General features: G+C 40.5%; 3 protein-coding genes across 3 annotated transcripts in view; all 3 read right to left on the bottom strand.

Annotated features, from left to right (window-relative positions):
- Window positions 1-21,884, bottom strand: part of LOC122421202 (zinc finger protein 91-like) — a 158,364-nt gene extending 136,480 nt beyond the window's left edge. The window contains exon 1 of the mRNA XM_043437072.1: window positions 21,818-21,884. The gene's annotated coding sequence lies outside the window, so the exon portion shown is untranslated. The remainder of the gene's footprint in view (window positions 1-21,817) is intronic.
- LOC122420436 (zinc finger protein 708-like) lies at window positions 2,121-12,065 on the bottom strand. Its single transcript, XM_043435575.1, has 4 exons — window positions 11,866-12,065; window positions 7,957-8,083; window positions 7,279-7,371; window positions 2,121-4,247 (listed from the first exon to the last, which is right to left on the bottom strand). The coding sequence occupies exons 1-4, from the start codon at window positions 11,971-11,973 to the stop codon at window positions 2,233-2,235; spliced, it is 2,343 nt and encodes a 780-aa protein (XP_043291510.1). The 5' UTR covers window positions 11,974-12,065; the 3' UTR covers window positions 2,121-2,232.
- On the bottom strand, window positions 17,794-19,464 carry LOC122420435 (zinc finger protein 501-like). The gene is given in 2 exon segments (XM_043435574.1): window positions 17,794-18,045; window positions 18,048-19,464. Coding segments are annotated over 2 exon segments (1,557 nt in total). The 3' UTR covers window positions 17,794-17,905.
- Window positions 21,885-23,336: the final 1,452 nt, after the last annotated feature.

Here is a 23,336-nt window from a genome sequence, read left to right as displayed (position 1 = left end):
CAAAACATATTAATCAACAAATTGACAAGCTTTAGAGGTTTTAGTAAATCCTCTGCAATTCTGAAAGGACCAGTTTTGATCTAGCATTTCTAAATTCTCTAAGTTAAATGTGGAGGAATACACATACACTCACATATTCCTACTTCGTTTTCTCACTAACATGTATACCTTCAGATATTTATATCTTGTATTCAATGTGTGTTATATAAATCATATTATGTATATATCTTCAGATATTTATATATTGCATTCAAAGTATGCCAAAGCCGTGAGAAAACAGTTCCTTTAAGCCTTACAAGACACATGTGCTAAGAATGATACAGGGTAAGATTTTAGAAATCTTGGTTCAGAATTTTACCATCATGGCTTTTGACTATTCTTTTTGTGACTTTGTTAAACTTACATTTGCTTAAATGTGCCCCTGAAAAGTTTTAGCTAAAAGAAGAACAAAGGACAATTGCAGCAGGTGAGTTTATGATTCTAGGTCCTCAGAAAATTCACAGCAAGCCTTGAGGGCCCCTGAGGAAGGTCCAGCCTAGAACCAGGCAGAGAAACTTCCAGTACTTGGGGTTCAGACCTGACCCTGGGTAAAGTGCTGTGGGTCCCACACGCTGAGTATAGATGGGTCCATTCAAACAAAGACGAGCAGGATGCTGGTGAGCTCTGAGGGTAACACTGAAGGGGGGGGGGGCCTGTGCAGTAGACCCTGGGGTTCAGCAAGACTGCTGGTCCCAAGGAAGGGGTCATCTAGTGCAGGTGCTCACAGGACTGGCTGGTGTGAGTTCAAGAACCTGTAGGCTGCCTGCTCCCCAGACAGACGCTGAGGCAGCAACAGCATGGAGCAGTTCAGGGGAGCTCTCAACAGTACTCTGTATGATCCTTCTTATTAGAAACACCACGATGTCCAAGTAGATAAAAATGGGAGTGGAGATACAACATAGAAATGGTGGGAAATATATGAAGTTATGACAGGTTTAACGGCAGTAAGGAACTAATTTCTACAGATGCCATCCCCCTGTGCTTCAAATAGTTTATCATTACGTTACCTTTCCTGCAACCTTAAATAGGTGGGAGAGGTTAATGCTGGTGGTGGGTTAACCCTTCATTCATTCCACATCAATTGCCACACTGAAAAACCATTCACTTTTATTAAGATACATTAATTTTGCACAGGTGGAATAAAACCTTTTACAATTGTTGTTTGATCCTTGATTAAAATACACATTACAAGCTTCTAAAAACTGTCCTGTTTCTCTGATGAAATGATCTGATAATGTGATTTATATGGTTTACAAAATGGAGGCTAATTTACTAAACATGGATGGACATTAATTATATTAATATGACTTTTCCAGAGTTTTCTATACTTACATCAGATAGAAGAGGTGTCTTTACTTCAAGCCTGCGAGATAATATGCATGATTTCTCTATGTTGCTGTTATAAAAATACCTTTGATTTTCATGAACTATCCTTGTTTTATGCTTAAAAAGCAAGTGACATAATTATTGAAAACTTAGAGCAAACTTCTGTCTTACTTTGAATTATTCCCTGATCACTTACATCATGGTGACCACAGAGGTGTTTGACATCAGTGAGAAATACCTCCATTCAGAGGTTTAGTGTGTATATAACATGACTGTGTTCTTAATCTTATAAACTGGAGAATAAATGTAAATAATTCCCACTTCATATAGAAGGGCTTCTCTTACCATTGCGCAACTGTCAAAAACGTAAGTTCATATATACAGTAGATACAAATCACAGCATGTAGTAATTTGAGAGTTGAAATACATTCCTTTTCGTTCCTTAATAATCTCAAACAACATTAACATAAACAAGGATACATTAATAATAATTATACCTCTGCAAATATCCACCCCTTCATCTTGTGATCCATACTAACATATCAATTTTGTATGTGTTTTACTTATGGAATACTTGCTACAGTGTTTCTGCTTCGAGTAATTCAACAAAAGTGGTACTAATGAAATGCTTTCTAGTATGAATTCTCTGGTACTGAGCTACGTTTGATTAAGCAGTTTTCTACATTTTTCTATTTCATTCATGTACCTTTCCAAAGAAAACACTGGTTTTTTTCAAAATTGCATATTTAGGACCAAATTTTTTTTTTTATCACTGATTCATTTCTAGGGTTTCTCTGCAGTATGTATTCTCTGATTGTGAGTGAGGTGATGGCTGTGATGAAATTCTCAGCCACATTCCTTACATTTCTAACATTTCTCTGCAGTATGAACTCTCTGATGTCTAGAAAGACCTGAATTGTGGGAAAAGGATTTGCCACAGTCTGGACATTTATAAGGCCTTTCCCCGGTATGGATTCGCTGATGTTGAGTTAAATTTGAAGTGTGCTTAAAAGCCTTGCCACATGCTGTACATTTATAAGGTCTCTCCCCAGTATGGATTCGCTGATGTCGAGTAAGAAGTGAATAACGGATAAAGGCTTTGCCACATGCTGTACATTTATAAGGTCTCTCCCCAGTATGGATTCGGTGATGTTGAGTTAAACTTGAACTGTGCTTAAAAGCCTTGCCACATGCTGTACATTTATAAGGTCTCTCCCCGGTATGGATTCGTTGATGTCGAGTAAGAAGTGAATAACGGATAAAGGCTTTGCCACATGCTGTACATTTATAAGGTCTCTCCCCAGTATGGATTCGGTGATGTTGAGTTAAACTTGAACTGTGCTTAAAAGCCTTGCCACATGCTGTACATTTATAAGGTCTCTCCCCAGTATGGATTTGGTGATGTTGAGTTAAACTTGAACTGTGCTTAAAAGCCTTGCCACATGCTGTACATTTATAAGGTCTCTCCCCAGTATGGATTCGTTGATGTCGAGTAAGAAGTGAATAACGGATAAAGGCTTTGCAACATGCTGTACATTTATAAGGTCTCTCCCCAGAATGTATTCGTTGATGTCGAGTAAGAAGTGAAAAATGGATAAAGGCTTTGCCACAGTCTGTACATTTATAAGGTCTCTCCCTAGTGTGAATTTGCTGATGTTGAGTAACACATGAACAGCAGATAAAGACTTTCTCACATTCTGTACATTTGTATAGTTTCTTCCCAGCATGGATTCGCAGATGTTCAGTTAAATAGGAACTCTGATTAAAGGTTTGCCCACATGCTGAACATTTGAAATATTTTCTTCCTGTATGAATTTTCCTATGTCTACTTCGATTTGGTGAGTTACTAAAGACTTTTCCACATGTATTACACTTGCAATGTTTCTGCTTAGTCTGAATATTCTGCTGTTGAATAAGTTTTGGAGACTGGTTAAAAACTTTACCATAATCATAACAATTATAAGTCTTCTCTCCAGCATCCATATTCTTATAAGTATTAATAGTAAGATTTGAGCTTTGATAAAATATATTCCTACACTTATGATGTTTAGAATTGTTGTCTGAAAATTGATGTCCCTGTTGTTTCATGAGATATGAGTCTTGGTCAACATTATGCCCAGTTTCATTGCATGAAGAGCTTCTCATTCTATCAGGTACACGCTTGTATTTGTTGGGGGTAGAGCTCCTGCTTAAGGCATTCCTCATTTTGTTACACTTGTAAAGATGTTCCACGCTAATTATACCTCCATATGTATTGACCAATGATGGTTGAATAAGGTCTCTCCCATTATTTTCAACATTACAGATTTTGCAACAAGGAGAAAATAGTTGCTGGTTGAAGAACAATAAACCCTTGTTAAAGGATCCCTCAGATTGATTGTATTGGGGATTTTCCCCCACATTTTTAACTTTCTCATTTCCAGACATGTTGGAATGTATATTTAATAGACACCTATGCTCAGAGTATAGGTTTGAATGAGTATTTGCAGTAGAGACTAGATGACTTTCCAAATTTTCCTCATTTCCCTTCAGAGAAGATGTATGTTTCAAGAGATGATGTGGATTTTTCCTGACAAATATACAGTTATCTGCAGATGTTGATGACTGAAAGTGGTCACCTGAAATTGGTTTTTCCTTATTTGATTCACATCCTTGATTTCTTTTGATGGGAATGTTTACTTTATGGGAAACTGTACCAACTTGGTTGTGTCCATCATAACATGCTCTCCGCTCTTTATATGCCCTCATAGATTCCCAGTCTTTGGTTAAATGTAAATTTGCAAGGTGAAATCTTTCATATATTCCTAGCTTTGCTGTTGGGAGTAAATCTTCTAAGCCTGGCTTTTGGGTCCTCAAACCCTGGGTGTCGTGAGAAGACACAGCTGAAAGATACCAAATAATAAGTTATTCTACTTACTATTCTTGGGGAATATAGTTTACAATTTACATAAAATTGGCATACACTTGGCTAGATTAAGCCTAAAACCGAGATAGAAGGAGTCAAGATGGTAGAGGATTCGGAAGACGTGGAGTTCATCTCTCTCCACCAAAGCATCAAGAATACATCTTGAAGTGGAAATATTGTCACAGAGCCCTGCAGAACACGGGCAGTGAAACTTGGACATCTGAAAGGACAAGAAAGATTCCTGCTGAGCCAGGTAGGACAAGAGAGTGATGGAGGAAAGGGAAGAGGAAAAGAAGCAGGATGGGACCCACAAAAACCTGGGGGGATCTGAAGAGAGGAGAGGTCTCCACATCCAGGGAAGACCCTCACTGGGGGGAGCTCAGTTGGGACAGACGGGGAGCCTCATCCTCTGTGGGAAGAGAACACGGCAACCAGTGTGCAGGACAGAGTGAGACCTGTACGCAGGGTACTGACCCTTGCCCTGCCCACCCAGCCTGAGAGGGTGTCCTCCGATGCAGACAAGGCCTGGGTGCTGGAACGTGGGTTTCGGAGAGCAGACCCAGGTAGAGGACTACGGTTGGCCATAAGGAGACATCCTGAGTGGACAGGAGGGAGGGAGGAGCTCTGCAAATGGGATGCTTGTGGAGGAAGCCTGAACCACCAGAGAAGCAAAGTGGGGCTGCTGAGTGATGCCCGAAGGGAAGAACCTCCTTGCAGCCTCTCTGCCCCTGTGCCTGTCCCTGCCTCTCCAGACACGAGGAACGGCTCGCAGCTAGGTGGGTGATCTCATGACCCCCACAGCTGCTTCCTCCTCCCCACCCTCCTCCCCACCATGGTAGTCTCATGGGCTCCAGGGGCACCTTCAGAGCACACGCCTGTGGGTGGTCCCAATGTACAGGTGGTGCTGAAACCACAGCTGAGCCCCAAGTCCCTGCCACTAAGCAAGAAAAGCTGAGACCTCTCCTTGCATCTGTACAAACCATGGTGTTACACCCCACAACTGGCTTGGTAAACTCAGCCCCAACAGAACATCTGGATGGAAATGAGGCTCTGGCAATCAAGACCAGTCTGGCTTTAGCAACTGTAGACTTTGTAGGCAGACACATGAGGCATTTGTCCCAGGTCACAGTCTACATTGCCCCCATAGCACCGCAGAGGGTCCAGCTCCACAATGAATGTACACCTGGGATATGACTACAGTGGATCTCTGCTGGTGACCTGGTGAAAATAACATCTAAGAGACACCAGGGTCAAGTGCCAGCATACCTATGGTTGAGGTGCGGCCAAGATCAATGCCGACATAGGGTCACACGAGAGCTCGCACAGCACATGAAAGATGACACGCAGAGCACTCTCCGAGAAGAACATCCCCAGAGGAGCAACACTCAGTGGCTTCCCTCCCAGTGGGTGTGCACCAGTTCCACTAGATCAGCAGCACCACAGATCAGAGCAGAGCTCATTTCAGATCTGGGGCCTCTGCTCCACCAATCAGGAAGCAGACCCCGCCACAAACAGTGACAGCCACAGAGGAAAGGTGAAGTGGCCCTCAGGATCCGGGCAGGCTCTGGTCACAATAGTAACAATCAACCCCCTCTCAAGGGGATAAGGGCACAAGTCTCAGGACCACCTCACCCGCCAGGGAGCAGACACCATAGCAAGATGAACTAGGATCTGCAGCCTGCAGAACAGAGACCACAAACACAGAACGTTGGACAAGATGAGATGACAGAGGAGTATGGTGCAGAGGAGAAGTCAAGATAGAAACCTGCAGGAACAAGGAAGCGAGGAGAAGTTGAGCAGTGTAATGGTTAATTTTTGCTTTAAGTAATCAAATTTACAAACAAAATGTTTTCACAAATGCTAATGCCTACTAATTATTTAACCCACTTACCACTCATGTTATCTGAGCATTTTCTAATAGAGTCTAAAATAGTAAATGATTTTGACCTACAACTAATCAGAAATAGATGGCAGAAACGATAAAGTCCTGGGATGTTTCACAACAAACAAGATAGATTTAATAAGGTAACAGTTCTTAACAAATCACATGAGAAGTGAGACTTGAAAAATATGGTGATAACACAGGGAACTCTACTCAATGCTCTGTGGTGACCTAGATGGGAAAGAAATCTCCTCAAGAAGGGAAATGTGTATATGTATCATTTATTCTTTCTGTATAGCAAACCTCACATAACATTGTAAAATAGCATTTTTGGAACAGAAAAATTTCTTCTTAAAGATTTCTCTATATAATCTATAAGCTTAATAGTGGAGAACAATCAGAAAAAACCACTGTGGGAAATGTCCTAAACTCCCATGTCAATAATCTCTTTAAAAACTCTGTGAGTTAAATAAATATATTAAAGCATTTTAGCATTAATGAATTGGGACAAATATACTTAACACATTTACTGTTAGTTCACATAAAAAAAGAGAAACTTTAACATAAAATTCAGATTTGCATTTTCTCATTTTAGTGAGGTGTCTTATGCAGTGAAGAAAGAATTTGACTATGAAATTTCTAAGGTCATATGTGTAGTTTCCAGTGGACTGGAAATTATATGGTAGAAAACAAAAAAAACTCTGTCCCCAGTATTCCTAGAAGTTTGGCAGTTTTTTCATAGCTCCACCCACACACTTCTGACTAGGGACAGAATCAGCACTTTTAAAAGGGCTTAATATAGTTACTCAGAAACACGCAGATTTTCTACAACCTCCCCAAAATGGACGAGTTATCAGGTCATGCAGGTTGTTCCAGGCGAAGACAGGAATTTTGATTCTAAGTGCAAGTATGAAAATTAATCACTAGAGAAAAATACACAAATGATGAAAAGAATCAGGAATGGGTCAGGAGATGACGCTCTATGACAGTGACAGAAATAAACCTAGGCTAATCCAAAATCATCTCCACTGAAGCAGATCTTCTCAAACCACACGACAAAGTATGACTTCCTCCACAATGCTTGTCCCTCTCACCTGACTTATCTGCTTCATCCATAGACACATACCTGGGTATATGGCTGTCTCCATTCTCCTTACATCCCAGGGATCCTTCATTTGCTCCAGAAACGTGACCAGGCCCGGCTTAGAGACCACAAGACCTGTTCATCAGAAAAAGGAATGTGTGTTTTCTGAGATATTCATCAATTTCCAATCCAATATGTATTCAGGTGAGAGAGAAGACAAGGTAGAAAGTTAAAATAGCATAAAAAAAAAATGATTTCACCAAATAGTTTATTGGAAGCATCTTTAAAAGACAAATGCATCAGAATCAGATTCTGATATTATGCTCAAGTACTACTAAGGCAAAAGCAGGTAGTGGAGTTCTGGTTTTAAGAGGAGAGTGGCACTATTTGATACCACAGAACTTACAGAATTACCACCAACCTAGAATGAAGAATATGCAGGTCAAGAAGCAACAGTTAGAATTGTACATGGAACAGTTGACTAGTTGCAGATTGGGAAAGGAGTACATCAAGGCTGTACATGGCCACCCTGCTTATTTAATTTCTATGCAGAGTACATCATGCGAAATGCTGGGCTGGATGAATCACAACCTGGAATCAAGATTACCAGGAGATCTTAACCTCTGCTGGACAAAGCAGAAAATTCCAGGAAACATTGTAGAATGAAGGAACCAAAACCCTGAGGATACATAAGAGATTCTGGAAGCAAGTTATCCTCACCCAAGCAGGCCAGATTCCCGTAGTTCTCTAACATCACCTCCCTGTACAATTCCTGCTGACCGGGGTCCAGGCATTCCCACTCCTCTTGAGTGAAATCTATGGTCACATCCTGGAATGTCAGCAGCCCCTGAAATATAAAAGACACGAGCCACGTGGACCTGGGAAGACTTCCTAATGTGACCCAAGATGAAACCAGCAAGAGAAATGGTTCTGATTTAGGAGAATGTCTGGTGTTACACAAGAATATAATTTTTATACTACTGTATTTTCCACTGTATTTATAACCCCAGGAAAAGAGAATGAGACATGATCGACAGACCACTATAGAAACTATTCAACACTCACTTATCTATTTTTGAGAGTTGTACTCCTGTGACCCAGGATAAACTGTCTATCAAGGAAATCATGTTAGTCACTCAGTCATGTCTGATTCTTTCCGACCCCATGGACTGTAGCATGCCAGGCTTCTCTGTCCATGGGATTTTTCAGGCAAGAATATTGGAGTGAGTTGCCATTTCCTTCTCCAGGGGAATCTTCCCCACCAAGGGATTGGACCCGGGGCTCCCATACTGCAGGCAGATTCTTCACCATCTGAGCCACCAGGGAAGCCCCTTATCAAGGAAACAGGAAATATTTTTTAAAAGCATGATGCTCTGATCTAAGAATTCTGGAGTGGGGCCAATGTGCCACATTTTTAACAAGCTTATTTTAACTAGTAATATTGAAAATTCTGATACATGAATGACCGTTCTGTAAAGCAAAGAGGTAGACCACTAAGGTAAGAATTGATACTTAACATTGAATTTTAAGTGTTTCACAAAACTGACAGGTCTGATACAATAGTACCCATAGCAGCAATAATCCTTTGAACTATTTAGTATATACTATATGTCTTTCTAAAAGTTTTTACAGGGTCTTGAATGCATCACATAAATAATAGAAAATCAACAACATTGTTGTTCCACCGTTTTGCAAATATTTTGTCAAACATTCATTAAATGACAGATCTTGAATTTTGCTTCAGTTTATGTGAACTAAAATTGAACTGGTAAAACACAAATACACAGAGACAACACTAAAGAAAGTGTATAGGAGTTTTTATAGGGTCTTCCCTGGTAGTCTGAGCTCCCAAGTCAGGGGTCTGGGTTCAGTCCCTTGTTAGAGAACAAGATGCCACACACCACAGCTAAAGTTTGCCTGCTGCAACAAAGTCTCCCACATGGCTTCAAGATTCTGCAGGCTACGACCAAGACACAACTCAGTCAAACATAAATACGTGTATTTTTTAAAAAGAACTTTATATAACTGGGGAGAATACCAAAACAAGGGAAAAAAATAATTTTAACATTTTCCTGCATATAGACATATATTAAAATGAGACTACATACTGACTAAGAGTTTAAGGAAAAGCTAACATTAGAAAACTAAGATGACGGCATCCTGTCCCATCACTTCATGGCAAATAGATGGGGAAAGAGTGGAAACAGTGGGTGACTTTATTTTGGGGGGCTCCAAAATCACTGCAGATGGTGACTGCAGCCACGAAATTAAAAGACGCTTACTCCTTGGAAGGAAAGTTATGACTAACCTAGACAGCATATTAAAAAGCAGAAACATTACTCTGTCCACAAAGGTCCGTCTAGTCAAGGCTATGAATTTTCCAGTAGTCGTGTATGGATGTGAGAGTTGGACTATAAAAAAAGCTGAGCAGAGAAAATTGATGCTTTTGAACTGTGGTGTTGGAGGACTCTTGAGAGTCGCTTGGACTGCAAGGAGATGCAATCAGTCCATCCTAAAGGAAATCAGTCTGGATGTTCATTGGAAGGACGGATGTTCAAGCTGAAACTCCAATATTTTGGCCATCTGATGTGAAAAACTGACTCATTTGAAAAGACCCTGATGCTGGGAAAGATTGAAGGCAGGAGGAGAAGGGGACGACAGAGGATGAGATGCTTAGATGCCATCACTGACTCAATGGACATGAGTTTGGGTAAAGTCTAGGAGTTGGTGATGGACAGGGAGTCCTGGAGTGCTGCGGTTCATGGGGTCGCAAAGAGTCAGACACGAATGAGCGACTGAAATGAACTGATTCATGTTCAGTTCAGTTCAGTTCAGCTGAGTTCATTCATATTCATGTCAATAAAATCGATATTCATGTCAATAAAATCAGTTCATGTTCAGTTCAGTCATTCATACTCATGTCAATAAAATTGAGATTCTTTTTAATGGCTTAAAATATATACATCTACTTGTGGATGATATTCTTTGTATATTTTAAATACACAAGGGTGCAGACATATACAATGGTATGAGATAAATTAGAGCTCTTGGTTCTGAAACTTTAATTTCTTGAAAAACTGTATCATTTTATAGAGCTGTATCTTAGACATTCAACACAGGTGAAAACACATTAGCACCAATAAGATTGTTGCAAATATTTTGATAAAAAAATTCAAAGATGTGTGTAAGACTTTGTCTGTGATATGAGCGTGGAGTGTACTGGAAACATCACACTTGGGCTTGAGGGATGAAAACTCCCACTCCCAAAACCCAGTATCTATCCTTAACACAGTGAGTGAGTGTTCATTTTCCGAAGCAAAGAGAAACCAAGAAGATGTGGAGTGTCTCCATTAACTGAGGGTTTTCACATGTTCCTCATTCCATTTGTCCACAGCCTTGTCTAAAGACAGAGGGGAAAAAAAAATGAACTCTATATCCTGATAATCTCAGAGAAATCACCAGAGCCAGTGGACATCATCTGTCATGGTGTAAATGGATCACACGGAAGATGCAGTATCAGAACCTGGGCATTTCGGAAAAAATAAAGAATTTATAGCTTGAATCTGACATAAAAAATATCAGTGTTATGCAAAATTCATTTCATATATACTTCCTCTGTTTTGTATCCTTACAATGTTGTCACGCAAGTGTATATTCCTCGGTTCTTTGTCTCGTCACAACAAAAATTTGGAGTGACGGACATTAAAGCCCCTTGGTGGATCACAGCTCTCGCAGGACAGACCGTGTTACAGCTCTTAAAGAAATCAGTGTGACAGCTCTATTTATTTAGATAATATCCGGAAAATCCATCTTTGAGTTGTGAGGACATGTCGATCCAAAGACACAAAAAGATCGCCCCATCGCGCGGGAGAGAGAGAGAAGGAAGAGGGCTTTGGCTCCTGTTTTTATCTGTTTCTCTGCCCCTGGGCCTGTCTTATGTAAATCGGGCCTAGGCAGGCGCGTTTTTTCTTTTACCTGAGGTTCTCACTCCAGTCCTAGGACCTTCCTTTGTTCTATTTTCGCGGGCTTTCCCTTCCAGATCTTTTAGCCACCGCCATTTTGGACTCTTTTTCCCTATTCTAACTACCTAACAATGTGTTTCACTACTAAGTCTTAGCATTACAGAGGACAGTATCGCCTAGTTTTCTTTTTATTTCTGAGCATTTTTTCAAAAATTCTGGATGACTGAGTTTATTCAATATATAAGGGCATTTTCTAACTCCTAAAGAGCTGAAATGGCATCCATATGTAAACTCATCACGGCATTTCCCCTAGTTCCCTAAGATCCCAACACCGAACCACATCCCAGTGCAAATCTCGGATACCAGTGCCTCTCACAAAGGGAATATATTCAGCAGTTGAAAGTCGCTAATTCATGCTGAGAATTCATCATGCTCCGTAGAAAGCCAGGATACAGACAAGAGAGACAAGATTCTGGGACTCAAGGAAGAAGTGGTCTAAAGAGCCAGGCTTCACTATGATAAGAAGAAAAGGAAAAAATAAAGAAGTTGATAACAGACACGCAGGCAGAAAAGTTAGAAGCAGAGAACTAAAGGTGTGCAGGTTCTCAGTCCAGGCATTTCAGGAAGAAAAGCAGACACAGCCCCAGACCCGGGACAGGACTCGTACCTGAGAAGCTGCCATTTCCTCCTCTTCTTCCTCCTGCTCTGCGTCTTCTCTGGGGATGTTACGTCGCAAACTCACATCTGCATCTTGAGAAAATACTTTCAAAGGCATCCATGCAGCTATTCAACCTGCAACTGCTGCAGGGAAAGAGAAGAAAAGGTTTTCCTGTTTCCCTCAACCTTTTCTGAGCTCCTTCTCGACTTTCTGTGTTCCCAATCTGTAGTGGGGAATCAAGACTAACCTGATAATGCTAATCACATCCTGGTGCTCTACACTATTTGCAGATCTTCGGGGCTAGTTCTTCTCCTTCCATTTCGAGTTACAGAGAACAGTTCACGAGAGACAGTGGGCCCTCCTTCTGTACTACCGGACCCACCCTAGGAGGGTTGTGAAAGAAATGTAAGAGGAAGACCCGCATTCAGAGCCCTGAGGGGAAACCTCACACCTGAAACCTCAGGAAGGGAGGGTTTAGGGAGAGAACTTCTAGAAACAAAGGTCAACCTGATTCCCTGGGGAGGGGCTCTTTGTAGGATGGGTGTGGTGGTCTACAGCCTGCCTGTACCCTTGGGGGCTGGGAGGGGAGAGGTGAGTGTTTGGTGGGCATCACCTGGGGGTCTTGGGTTCCTGCCAGGCTTGACTTGCAGAATTCTTCCCAAAGGTCTCCCCTGTCCTTAGTTTTGTTCACCCCCCTCTGCAGCCTGGGGACACAGGTTTTCACAAAATGATTTGCTTTGTGACCACCTCTCTGCAGGCGTGGCACCTCCAACTTCAGAGACCAAGAGCCTGGAGGCACTTCCATCCCCGCTTTCTTGGAGAAGAAACCAGGGGCAGCAGGAGGCCTGGCGTGCTGCAGTCCAGGGCGACTGAGCACCTGAACTGAACTGAACTGAACCGAGCTGGACACGCTAGGTTCACAGTGCGTATGGGCGGAGCCAAATGCCTCTGAAAACGATGCCCTAAATGCTATCTGATGACCAACCAAGGAAGTAATGATCGGTGTTGTCACAAGTTACATTAAACATGAATAAACACCTGAGAATGTTGTTGGTTTACTTCCTGTGTGTTTTCCTAGGTTTTATGAATCAACTGCTACAGTTCGTTGTCTGCTCCATTTAGAGAGCTCTATTTTCCCACATCTTTAAAGCATAATGACCAAGGAAAAATTAAAGATAGATGCATATTCATCTTTCTCATATTATATATTCTAAAAAATATTCAGTCTGCATTCACCAGTATCAACTTTGTAGAAGATTTATTTCACTGCAGATTTGAGAATATAGTATAGACATTTCCCATATATCTCTTGTTCCCACATGTGGACAATCTCCCTACTTAGCTTTCCCCACCAGAGTGAGCATTTGTTACCACTGCTGAATCTACGTGGGCAGTAAATAGATAAACTCTCTAGTTTAACCCTCTGTTCCTGTTTTAGGAATGTGCACTCCATACCTCTAGATAAATGTTTAATAACGTGTGTCCATCATGACAGTTGAACACAAATTATTTCATGGTCCTGAAACTTCTCTAGACTTAGGATATTCATAGTCCCTCCTTTGAATCCCACAGTAATCATGGACCTTTTTAATCTCTTCTATATTTCTTACTAGATTCCCAGGTGACTGAGTGGTAAGGCATCTGCCTGCTGATACAGGTCATCCAGGTGATGCGGATTCGATCCGTAGGTCAGGAAGATCCCCTGGAGGAAGAGATGGCAACCCACTCCAGTATCCTTTCCTGGGAAATCAATGGAGAGAGGTGAGAATGGCAGGCTACAGCCCCTGGGATCACAGATACTCAGACACAACTGAGCACACAAATGAACATTTACCTACACCAGAAAGTCTTATTGTAAAAATCCTACTTTTTGTAGCATTTTCAAATGGGCTTCTTTCACTTAGTAATGAAGGAGGAAACAGACAGAGCTGGACTCCATCTTAGACCAGGTTGTGAGCATTAGGCTAAAGGCATGGTCACCCTCCCAGTGGACTCTGAACCTTGTGCCCTGGAGTCTGTAGAAATGGCATACCAATGGAAAATCAGATCCCCCCTCCTGCCCCCCCATGAAAGAGCCTCAGGACTTGTACTTGGACTCTGTTGCCTAAAAGAATATGTTAATCATCTCTGTAACAGAACAAAGTGGTAAATTCCATTCTGTTTATTGGGATATGACCACAGGCCTGTTGATAAATATCCACTGTTTATTCAGTCCTGTGACACATGAATCATGGGTTAACTTTGATCCTATCTCTCTTTTACCTTGTCCAGACTAGTTTCAAGGAGTTGGGGAGGTGGGTTTGAGCAAGTACACTTAGAGTATATAAAGTTTTCTCAAAAATTGTTTGGGGTCCTTGCTAAGAGGAGACTCTGCCTTGGCCCCGGCGGTGTAATAAACTGCACTCCAATATCTGCATTGTCCTTCTGAGTCAGTTTGTTTCCCAGAACGCATGGCTAGAACACTAAAATGCATGGAATGATTGTCAATGTATTTTATGCCTTGAAAGCTTCACATGCAAAAGCTTAAGAACTACCTCTGCGCCTATATTCCTGCTCAGTAAATAAGTTCATCAATACCATTTTTGAAATTCCATACATATCTGTTAAGACAATATTTGCACAAATATAGAGATCAGACGTGGACACAGCAGGAGAAGAAGAGGGGGACCAATTGAAAGGGTACCACTGACATATATACACCACCATGGGTAAAACGTTGGAGAAGACTCTTGAGAGTCCCTTGGACTGCAAGGAGATCCAACCAGTCCATCCTAGAGGAAATCAGTCCTGATATTCTTTGGAAGGACTGATGTTGAAGCTGAAACCTCAATACTTTTGCCATCTGATGTGAAGAAGTGACTCATTTGAAGAGCCCCTGACGCTGGGAAAGATTGAAAGGGGGAAGAGAAGGGGCCGACAGAGTATAAGGTGGTTGGATGGCATCACTGACTCAATGGACATCAGTTTGAGCAAGCTCCAGGAGTTGGTGATGGAGAGGGACACCTGGCATGCTGCACTCCATGGGGTCGCAGAGTCAGACACGACTGAGCAACTAAACTGAAGCGATGGTGAAAATAGGTAGCTGGTGGGAATCTGCTGTTTGCCACAGGGAGCTCAGCTTGGTGGTCTGTGCTGAGTAGAGGGGTGAAACGAAGACCACGGGAGGGAGGGGCAAGAGGGAGATTTATGTATACTTACGGCTGATTGACGATGTCATACAACACAAACTAACACAATATTGTAAAGCAATTATATTCCAATAAATAAATATAAATATATATATATATGTCTCAAAAGGGAAAAAAAAGCTGAACAGACTTGTCACCCGGTAGTAGAGAATTCATCTGACAGTGCAGGAGACAAGGGCCTCATCCCTGGTCCAGGAATACCCACATGCTGTGGGGAAACTAAGCCTGTGCCCCACAGCTGCTGAGGCTGGGTGGGGCAGCTTGCTCTTTTCCATGGGCAAGAGGCAAAAGAAAGATGCTCACCAGCGATAAACAATAAGAAACGCAGAACAAAGCTACAGTGATATATGACCTCATGCCAGTCAGAAGAACAATGAGCAAAAAGCCGACTAATAATATCATAAACGCTGAAGGGGTTTGGAGATAAAGGAACCTCCTACATGGCTGGAGGGAATGTAAGCTGTGGCAGTCATGTGGGTAGACCATGTGGAAGTTCCTTAAAAACATAACCTCTTGACATTTAAGGAAATGAATTCCATGAAAAGTAGACAAAACAGATTAATCAACAAATTGACAAGTTTTATAGTTTTTAGTAAATCAACTGCAATTCAGATATGACCAGTTTTGATCTAGCATTTCTAAATTCTCTAAGTTAAATGTGTAAGAATACACATACATTCACATATTCTTCCTTGGTTTTCTCATTGCTAACATGTATATTTTCAGATATTTATATCTTGTATTCAATGTGTGTTATATAAATTATATTATGTATATATCTTCAGATATTTATATACTGCATTCAAAGTATGCCAAAGCCATGACAAAACAGTTCCTTTAAGCCTTACAAGACACATGTGCTAAGATTTATACAGGGTAAGATTTTATACATCTTGGTTTAGACAGAATTTTCCCATCATGGCTTTTGATTATTCTTTTTGTGACTTTGTTAAACTTACATTTGCTTAAATGTGCTCCTGAAAAGTTTAAGCTAACAGAAGAACAAAGGCCAATTGCAGCAGGTGAGTTTATGACTCTAGGTCCTCAGAGAATTCACAGCAAGCCTTGAGGGCCCCTGAGGAAGGTCAAGGCTCGAACCAGGCAGAGAAAATTCACAGCAAGCCTTGAGGGCCCCTGAGGAAGGTCAAGGCTAGAACCAAGCAGAGAAAATTCCAGTACTTGGGGTTCAGACCTGACCCTGGGTGAAGTGCTGTGGGTCCCACAGGCTGAGTGTGGAGGGGTCCATTCAAAGAAAGACGAGCAGGATTCTGGTGAGGTCTGAGTGTATCACTGAAGGGGGGGCCTGTGCAGTAGACCCTGGGGTTCAGCAAGACTGCTGGTCCCAAGGAAAGGGTCATCTAGTACAGGTGCTCACAGGACTGGCTGGTGTGAGTTCAAGGACCTGCAGGCTGCCTGCTCCCCAGACAGACGCTGAGGCAGCAACTGCATCGAGCAGTTCAGGGGAGCACTCAACAGCACTCTGTATGATCTTTCTTATTAGAAACACCACGATGTCCAAGTAGATAAAAATGGGAGTGGAGATACAACATATAAATGGTGAGAAATATATGAAGTTATGACAGGTTTAACGGCAGTAAGGAACTAATTTCTACAGATGCCATCCCCCTGTGCTTCAAATACTTTATCATTAGGTTACCTTTCCTGCAACCTTAAATAGGTGGGAGAGGTTAATGCTGGTGGTGCATTAATCCTTCATTCATTCCACATCAATTGTAACACTGAAAAACCATTCACTTTTATTAATTAAGATACATTAATTTTACACAGATGGAATAAAACCTTTTATAATTGTTGTTTGATCCTTGATTAAAATACACATTACAAGCTTCTAAAAACTTTCCTGTTTCTCTGATGAAAGGATCTGAGAATGTAATGTATATGATTTACAAAATGGAGGCTAATTTAGTAAACATGGATGGACATTAATTATATTAATATGACTTTTCCAGAAAGAGTTTTCTGTACTTACATCAGATAGAAGGTGTCCTTACTTCAAGCCTGCCAGATAATATGCATGATTTCTCTATATTGCTGTTATCAAAATACCTTAGATTTTCATGAACTATCCTTCTTTTATGCTTAAAAAGCAAGTGACATAATTATTGAAAACTTAGAGCAAACTTCTGTCTTACTTTGAATTCTTTCCTGAACAGTTACATCATGGTGACCACAGAGGTGTTTGACATCAGTGACATATACCTCCATTCAGAGGTTTAGTGTGTATATAACATGACTATGTTCTTAATCTTATAAATTGGAGAATAAATGTAAATGATTCCCACTTAATATTGAAGGGCTTCTCTTACCATTTGGTAACAACCATCAACAACGTAAGTTCATATATACAATAGAAACAAATCACAGCATGTAGTAATTTGAGAGTTGAATTACATTCGTTTTGGTTCCTTAATAATCTCAAATAACGTTAACATAAACAGGGATACATTAATAATAATTATACCTCTGCAAATATCCACCCCTTCATCTTGTGATCCATACTAACATATCAATTTTGTATGTGTTTTCCTTATGGAATACTTGCTACACTGTTTCTGCTTCGAGTAATTCAACAAAAGTGGTACGAATGACATGCTTTCTAGTATGAATTCTCTGGTATTGAGTTACATTTGATGTTTGATTAAGCAGTTTTCTACATTTTTCTATTTCATTCATGTATCTTTCCAAAGAAAACACTCATTTTTTCAAAACTGTATATTTAGGACAAACTTTTTTTTTTTTTAATCACCGATTCATTTCTAGGCTTTCTAGGCAGTATGAATTCTCTGATTGTGAGTGAGGTGATGGCTGTGAGGAAATCCTTTGCCACATTCCTTACATTTCTAACATTTCTCTGCAGCATGAACTCTCTGATGTCGAGAAAGACCTGAACTCTGGGAAAAGGCTTTGCCACAGTCCGTACATTTATAAGGTCTCTCCCCAGTATGGATTCGTTGATGTTGAGTAAGAAATGAATAATGGTTAAGGCTTTGCCACATTCTGTACATTTATAAGGTCTTTCCCCGGTATGGATTCGCTGATGTTGAGTTAAATTTGAACTCTGCTTAAAAGCCTTGCCACATGCTGTACATTTATAAGGTCTCTCCCCACTATGGATTCGTTGATGTCGAGTGAGAAAAGAATAACGGATAAAGGCTTTGCCACATGCTGTACATTTATGAGGTCTCTCCCCAGTATGGATTCGTTGATGTTGAGTTAAAGTTGAACTCTGGTTAAAAGCATTGCCACATGCTGTACATTTATAAGGTGTCTCCCCAGTATGAATTCGTTGATGTCGAGTAAGAAGTGAATAATTGATAAAGGCTTTGCCACATTCTGCACATTTATAAGGTGTCTCCCCAGGATGGATTCGTTGATGTTGAGTAAGAAGTGAATAATTGATAAAGGCTTTGCCACATGCTGTACATTTATATGGTCTCTCCCCAGTATGGATTCGCAGATGTGGAGTTAAAGCTGAACTTTGCTTAAAAGCCTTGCCACATGCTGTACATTTATAAGGTCTCTCCCCAGTATGGATTCGCTGATGTTGAGTTAAAGCTGAACTCTTCTTAAAAGCCTTCCCACATGCTGTACATTTATAAGTTCTCTCCCTGGTATGAATTTGCTGATGTTGAGTAACACATGAACAGCAGTTAAAGCCTTTGCCACATTCTGTATATTCGTATGGTTTCTCCCCAGTATGGATTCGCAGATGTTCAGTTAAATATGAACTCTGATTAAAGGTTTGGCCACATGCTGAACATTTGAATTGTTTCCTTCCTGTATGAATTTTCCTATGTCTGCTTAGATTTGGTGAGTTTCTAAAGACTTTTCCACATGTATTACACTTGCAATGTTTCTGCTTACTCTGAATATTCTGCTGTTGAATAAGTTTTGAAGACTGGTTAAAAACTTTACCATAATCATAACAATTATAAGTCTTCTCTCCAACATCAATACTCTTATAAGTATTAATAGTAAGATTTGAGCTTTGATAAAATATATCCCTACACTTATTATGTTCAGAATTCTTATCTGAAAATTGATGTTCCTGTTCTTTCACGAGATATGAAACTTGGTCAACATTATGGCCAGTTTCATTGCATGAAGAGCTTCTCATTCCATCATGCATACTCTTGTAATTATTGGGGGTAGAGCTCCTGCTTAAGGCATTCCTCATTTTGTTACACTTGTAAAGTTGTTCCACACTAATTATACCTCCATATGTATTGAACAATGATGGCTGAGTAAGGTCTCTCCCATTATTATCACCATTACAGATTTTGGAACAAGGAGACAGTAGTTCCTGGTTGAAGAACAAGAAATCCTTGTTAAAGGATCCCTCAAATTGATTGTATTGGGAATTTTCGCCCTCATGTTTAAGTTTCTGGTTTCCAGACATGTTTGAATGTATATTTAATAGACAGCTATGCTCAGAGTATAGGTTTGAATGAGCATTTGCAGTAGAGACCAGATGACCTTCCAGATTTTCCACATTTCCCTTCAGAGAACATGTATGTTTCAAGAGATGATGTGGATCTTTGCTGACAAATATACGCTTAACTTCAAATGTTGATGACTGAAATTCGTCATCTGAAATTGGTTTTTCCTCATTTGATTTACATCCTTGATTTCTTTTGGCGGAAATGTTTACTTTATGGGAAACTGTACCAACTTGGTTGTGTCCATCATAACATGCTCTCCGCTCTTTATATGCCCTCATAGATTCCCAGTCCTTGGTTAAATGTAAATTTCTAAGGTGAAATCTTTCATATATTCCTAGCTTTGCTGTTGGGAGTAAATCTTCTAAGCCTGGCTTTTGGGTCCTCAAACCCTGGGTGTCGTGAGAAGACACAGCTGAAAGATACCAAATAATAAGTAATTCTACTTACTATTCTTGGGGAATATAGTTTACAATTTACATAAAATTGGCATACGCTTGGCTAGATTAAGCCTAAGACCGAGTTAGAAGGAGTAAAGATGACAGAGGATTCGGAAGACGTGGAGAATACCCATGGTTCAGGTGGGGCCAAGATCAATGCCAACACAGGGTCACACGAGAGCTCGCACAGCACATGAAAGATGACACGCAGAGCACTCTACGAGAAGAACATCCCCAGAGGAGCAACACTCAGTGGCTTCCCTCCCAGTGGGTGTGCTCCAGTCCCACTAGATCAGAAGCACCACAGATCAGAGCAGAGCTCATTTCAGATCTGGGGCCTCTGCTCCACTAATCAGGAAGCAGACCCCGCACAGACAGTGACAGCCACAGAGGAAAGGCGAAGGGGCCCTCAGGATCCGGGCAGGCTCTGGTCACAATAGTAACAATCAACCCCCTCTCAAGGGCATAAGGGCACAAGTCTCTGGACCACCTCACCCACCAGGTAGCAGACACCAGAGCAAGAGGAACTAGGATCTGCAGCCTGCAGAACAGAGACCACAGACACAGAACATTGGACAAGATGAGATGACAGAGGAGTATGGTGCAGAGGAGAAGTCAAGATAGAAACCTACAGGAACAATGAAGCGAGGAGCAGTTGAGCAGTGTCATGAGTAATTTTTGCTTGAAGTAATCAAATTTACAGACAAAACATTTTCACAAATGCTAATGCCTACTTATTATTTAACCCACTTACCACTCATGTTGTTATCGGAGCATGTTCTAATAGAGTCTAAAATAGTAAATGATATTGAGCTAGAACTAATCAGAAATAGATGGCATAAATGATAAAGTCCTGGGATGTTTCATAAAAAATAAGATAGATTTAATAAGCTAAGAGTTCTTAACAAATCAAATGAGAAGTGAGACTTGAAAAATATGGTGAGAACACAGGGAACTCTACTCAATGCTCTGTGGTGACCTAGATGGGAAGGAAATCTAATCAAGAAAGGAAATGTGTATGTGTATCACTTATTCTTTCTGTATAGCAAAACTAACATAACATTGTAAAATAGCATTTTTGGAACAGAAAAATTTGTTCTTAAAGATTTCTCTATATAATCTATAAGCTTAATAGTGAAGAACAATCAGAAAAAAGCACTGTGGGAAATGTTCTAAACTCCCACGTCAATAATTTGTTTAAAAACTCTGTGAGTTAAATAAATATATTAAAGCATTTTAGCATTAATGAATTGGGACAAATATACTTAACACATTTAATGTTAGTTCATATAAAAAAAGAGAAGACGTAACATAAAATTCAGATTTGCATTCTCTCATTTTAATGAGGTGTCTTATGCAGTGAAGAAAGAATTTGACTATGAAATTTCTAAGGTCATATGTGTAGTTTCCAGTGGACTGGAAATTATATGGTAGAATTCCAAAAACATCTGTCCCCAGTATTCCTAGAAGTTTGGCAATTTTTTCACAGCTCCACCCACACACTTCTGACTAGGGACACAATCAGCATTTTTAAAAGGGCTTAATATAGTTACTCAGAAATATGCAGATTTCCTAAAACCGCCCCAAAATGGACGAGTTATCAGGTCATAGAGGTTGTTCCAGGCCAAGACAAGTATTTTGGTTCTAACTGTAAATATGAAAATTAATCACTGGAGAAAAATACACAAATGATGAAAAGAATCAGGAATGGGTCAGGAGATGACGCACTATGACAGTGACAGAAATAAACCTAGCCTAATCCAAAATCATCTCCACTGAAGCAGATCTTCTCAAACCACATGACAAAATATGACTTCCTCCCCAATGCTTGTCCCTCTCACCTGACTTATCTGCTTCATCCATAGACACATACCTGGGTGTATGGCTGTCTCCATTCTCCTTACATCCCAGGGATCCTTCATTTGCTCGAGAAACTTGACCAGGTCCGGCTTAGAGACCACAAGACCTGTTCATCAGAAAAAGGAATATGTGTTTTCTGAGATATTAATCAATTTCCAATCCAATATGTATTCAGGTGAGAGAGAAGTCAAGGTAGAAAGTTAAAATAGCATTAAGAAAAAGAATTTCACCAAATAGTTTTTTGGAAGCATCTTTAAAAGACAAATGCATCAGAATCAGATTCTGATATTATGCTCAAGTACTACTAAGGCAAAAGCAGTTAGTGGAATTCCGGTTTTAAGAGGAGAGTGGCACTATTTGATACAACAGAACTTACAGAATTACCACCTAAATGGTAAACCTAAAATGAAGTATACAAAGGTCAAGAAGCAACAGATGGAATCGTACATGGAACAGTTGACTGGTTGCAGATTGGGAAAGGAGTTCATCAAGACCGTACATTGACACCCTGCTGATTTAATTTCTATGCAGAGTACATCATGCGAAATGCTGGGCTGGATGAATCACACCCTGGAATCAAGATTACCAGGAGAGATATCAACAACCTCAGGCACGCACATGATATCACTCTAATGGCAGAAATTGAAGAGGAACTAAAAAGGCTCTTGATGGGGGTGAAAGAGGAGAGTGAAGAAGCTGGCTTAAAACTCAACATTCAGAAAACTAAGATCATGGCATCCAGTCTCATCACTTCATGGCAGATAGATAGGGGAAAAGTGGAAACAGTGACAGATTTAGTTTTGAGATGTGGGCATGGGCTCCAAAATTACTGCAGATGGTGACTGCAGCCATGAAATTAAAAGATGCTTGCCCTTTGGAAGAAAAGCTATGACAAAGACAGCATATTAAAAGCAGAGACATCACTTTGCCAACAAAGGTCAAAGGTATGGTTTTTTCAATAGTCATGTATGGATGTGATATTTGGAACATAAAGAAGGCTGAGCATCAAAGAATTGATGCCTTCGAACTGTGGTGCTGGAGAAGACTCTTGAGAGTCCCTTGGTCAGCAAGAAGATCACACCAGTCCATCCTAAAGAAATCAACCCTGAATATTCATTGGAAGGACTGATGCTGAAGCTCCAATACTTCGGCCACCTGATGTGAAGAGCCAATTCATTGGAAAAGACCCTGATGCTGGGAAAGATTGAGTACAGGGGAAGGGAGTGGCAGAAGATGAGATGGTTGAATAGCATTATTGACTCAATGGATATGAATGTGAGCAAACTCTGGGAGTTAAAGAAGGCTAGGGAAGCCTGGCTTGCTGCATTCCACAGGATCGCAAAGAGTTGGACATGACTTAGCGACTGAAGAACAAGAAGGCAGGTTATATCAAGAAAGAAGGTTACTTTCCCCTGGAAAGTAGGAATCTTAACCTCTACTGGACAAAGCAGAAAATTCCAGGAGACATTCTAGAATGAATGAACCAAAACCCTGAGATTTTTGGAATTTTGGGGTTTTTGAGGGATTTTATA

This window comes from Cervus canadensis, chromosome 18, assembly GCF_019320065.1.
Source record: "Cervus canadensis isolate Bull #8, Minnesota chromosome 18, ASM1932006v1, whole genome shotgun sequence".
NCBI lineage: Eukaryota > Metazoa > Chordata > Mammalia > Artiodactyla > Cervidae > Cervus > Cervus canadensis.
The sequence above is the reverse complement of the archived record's forward strand: the minus strand, read 5'-3'. Positions and strand labels throughout refer to the sequence as shown.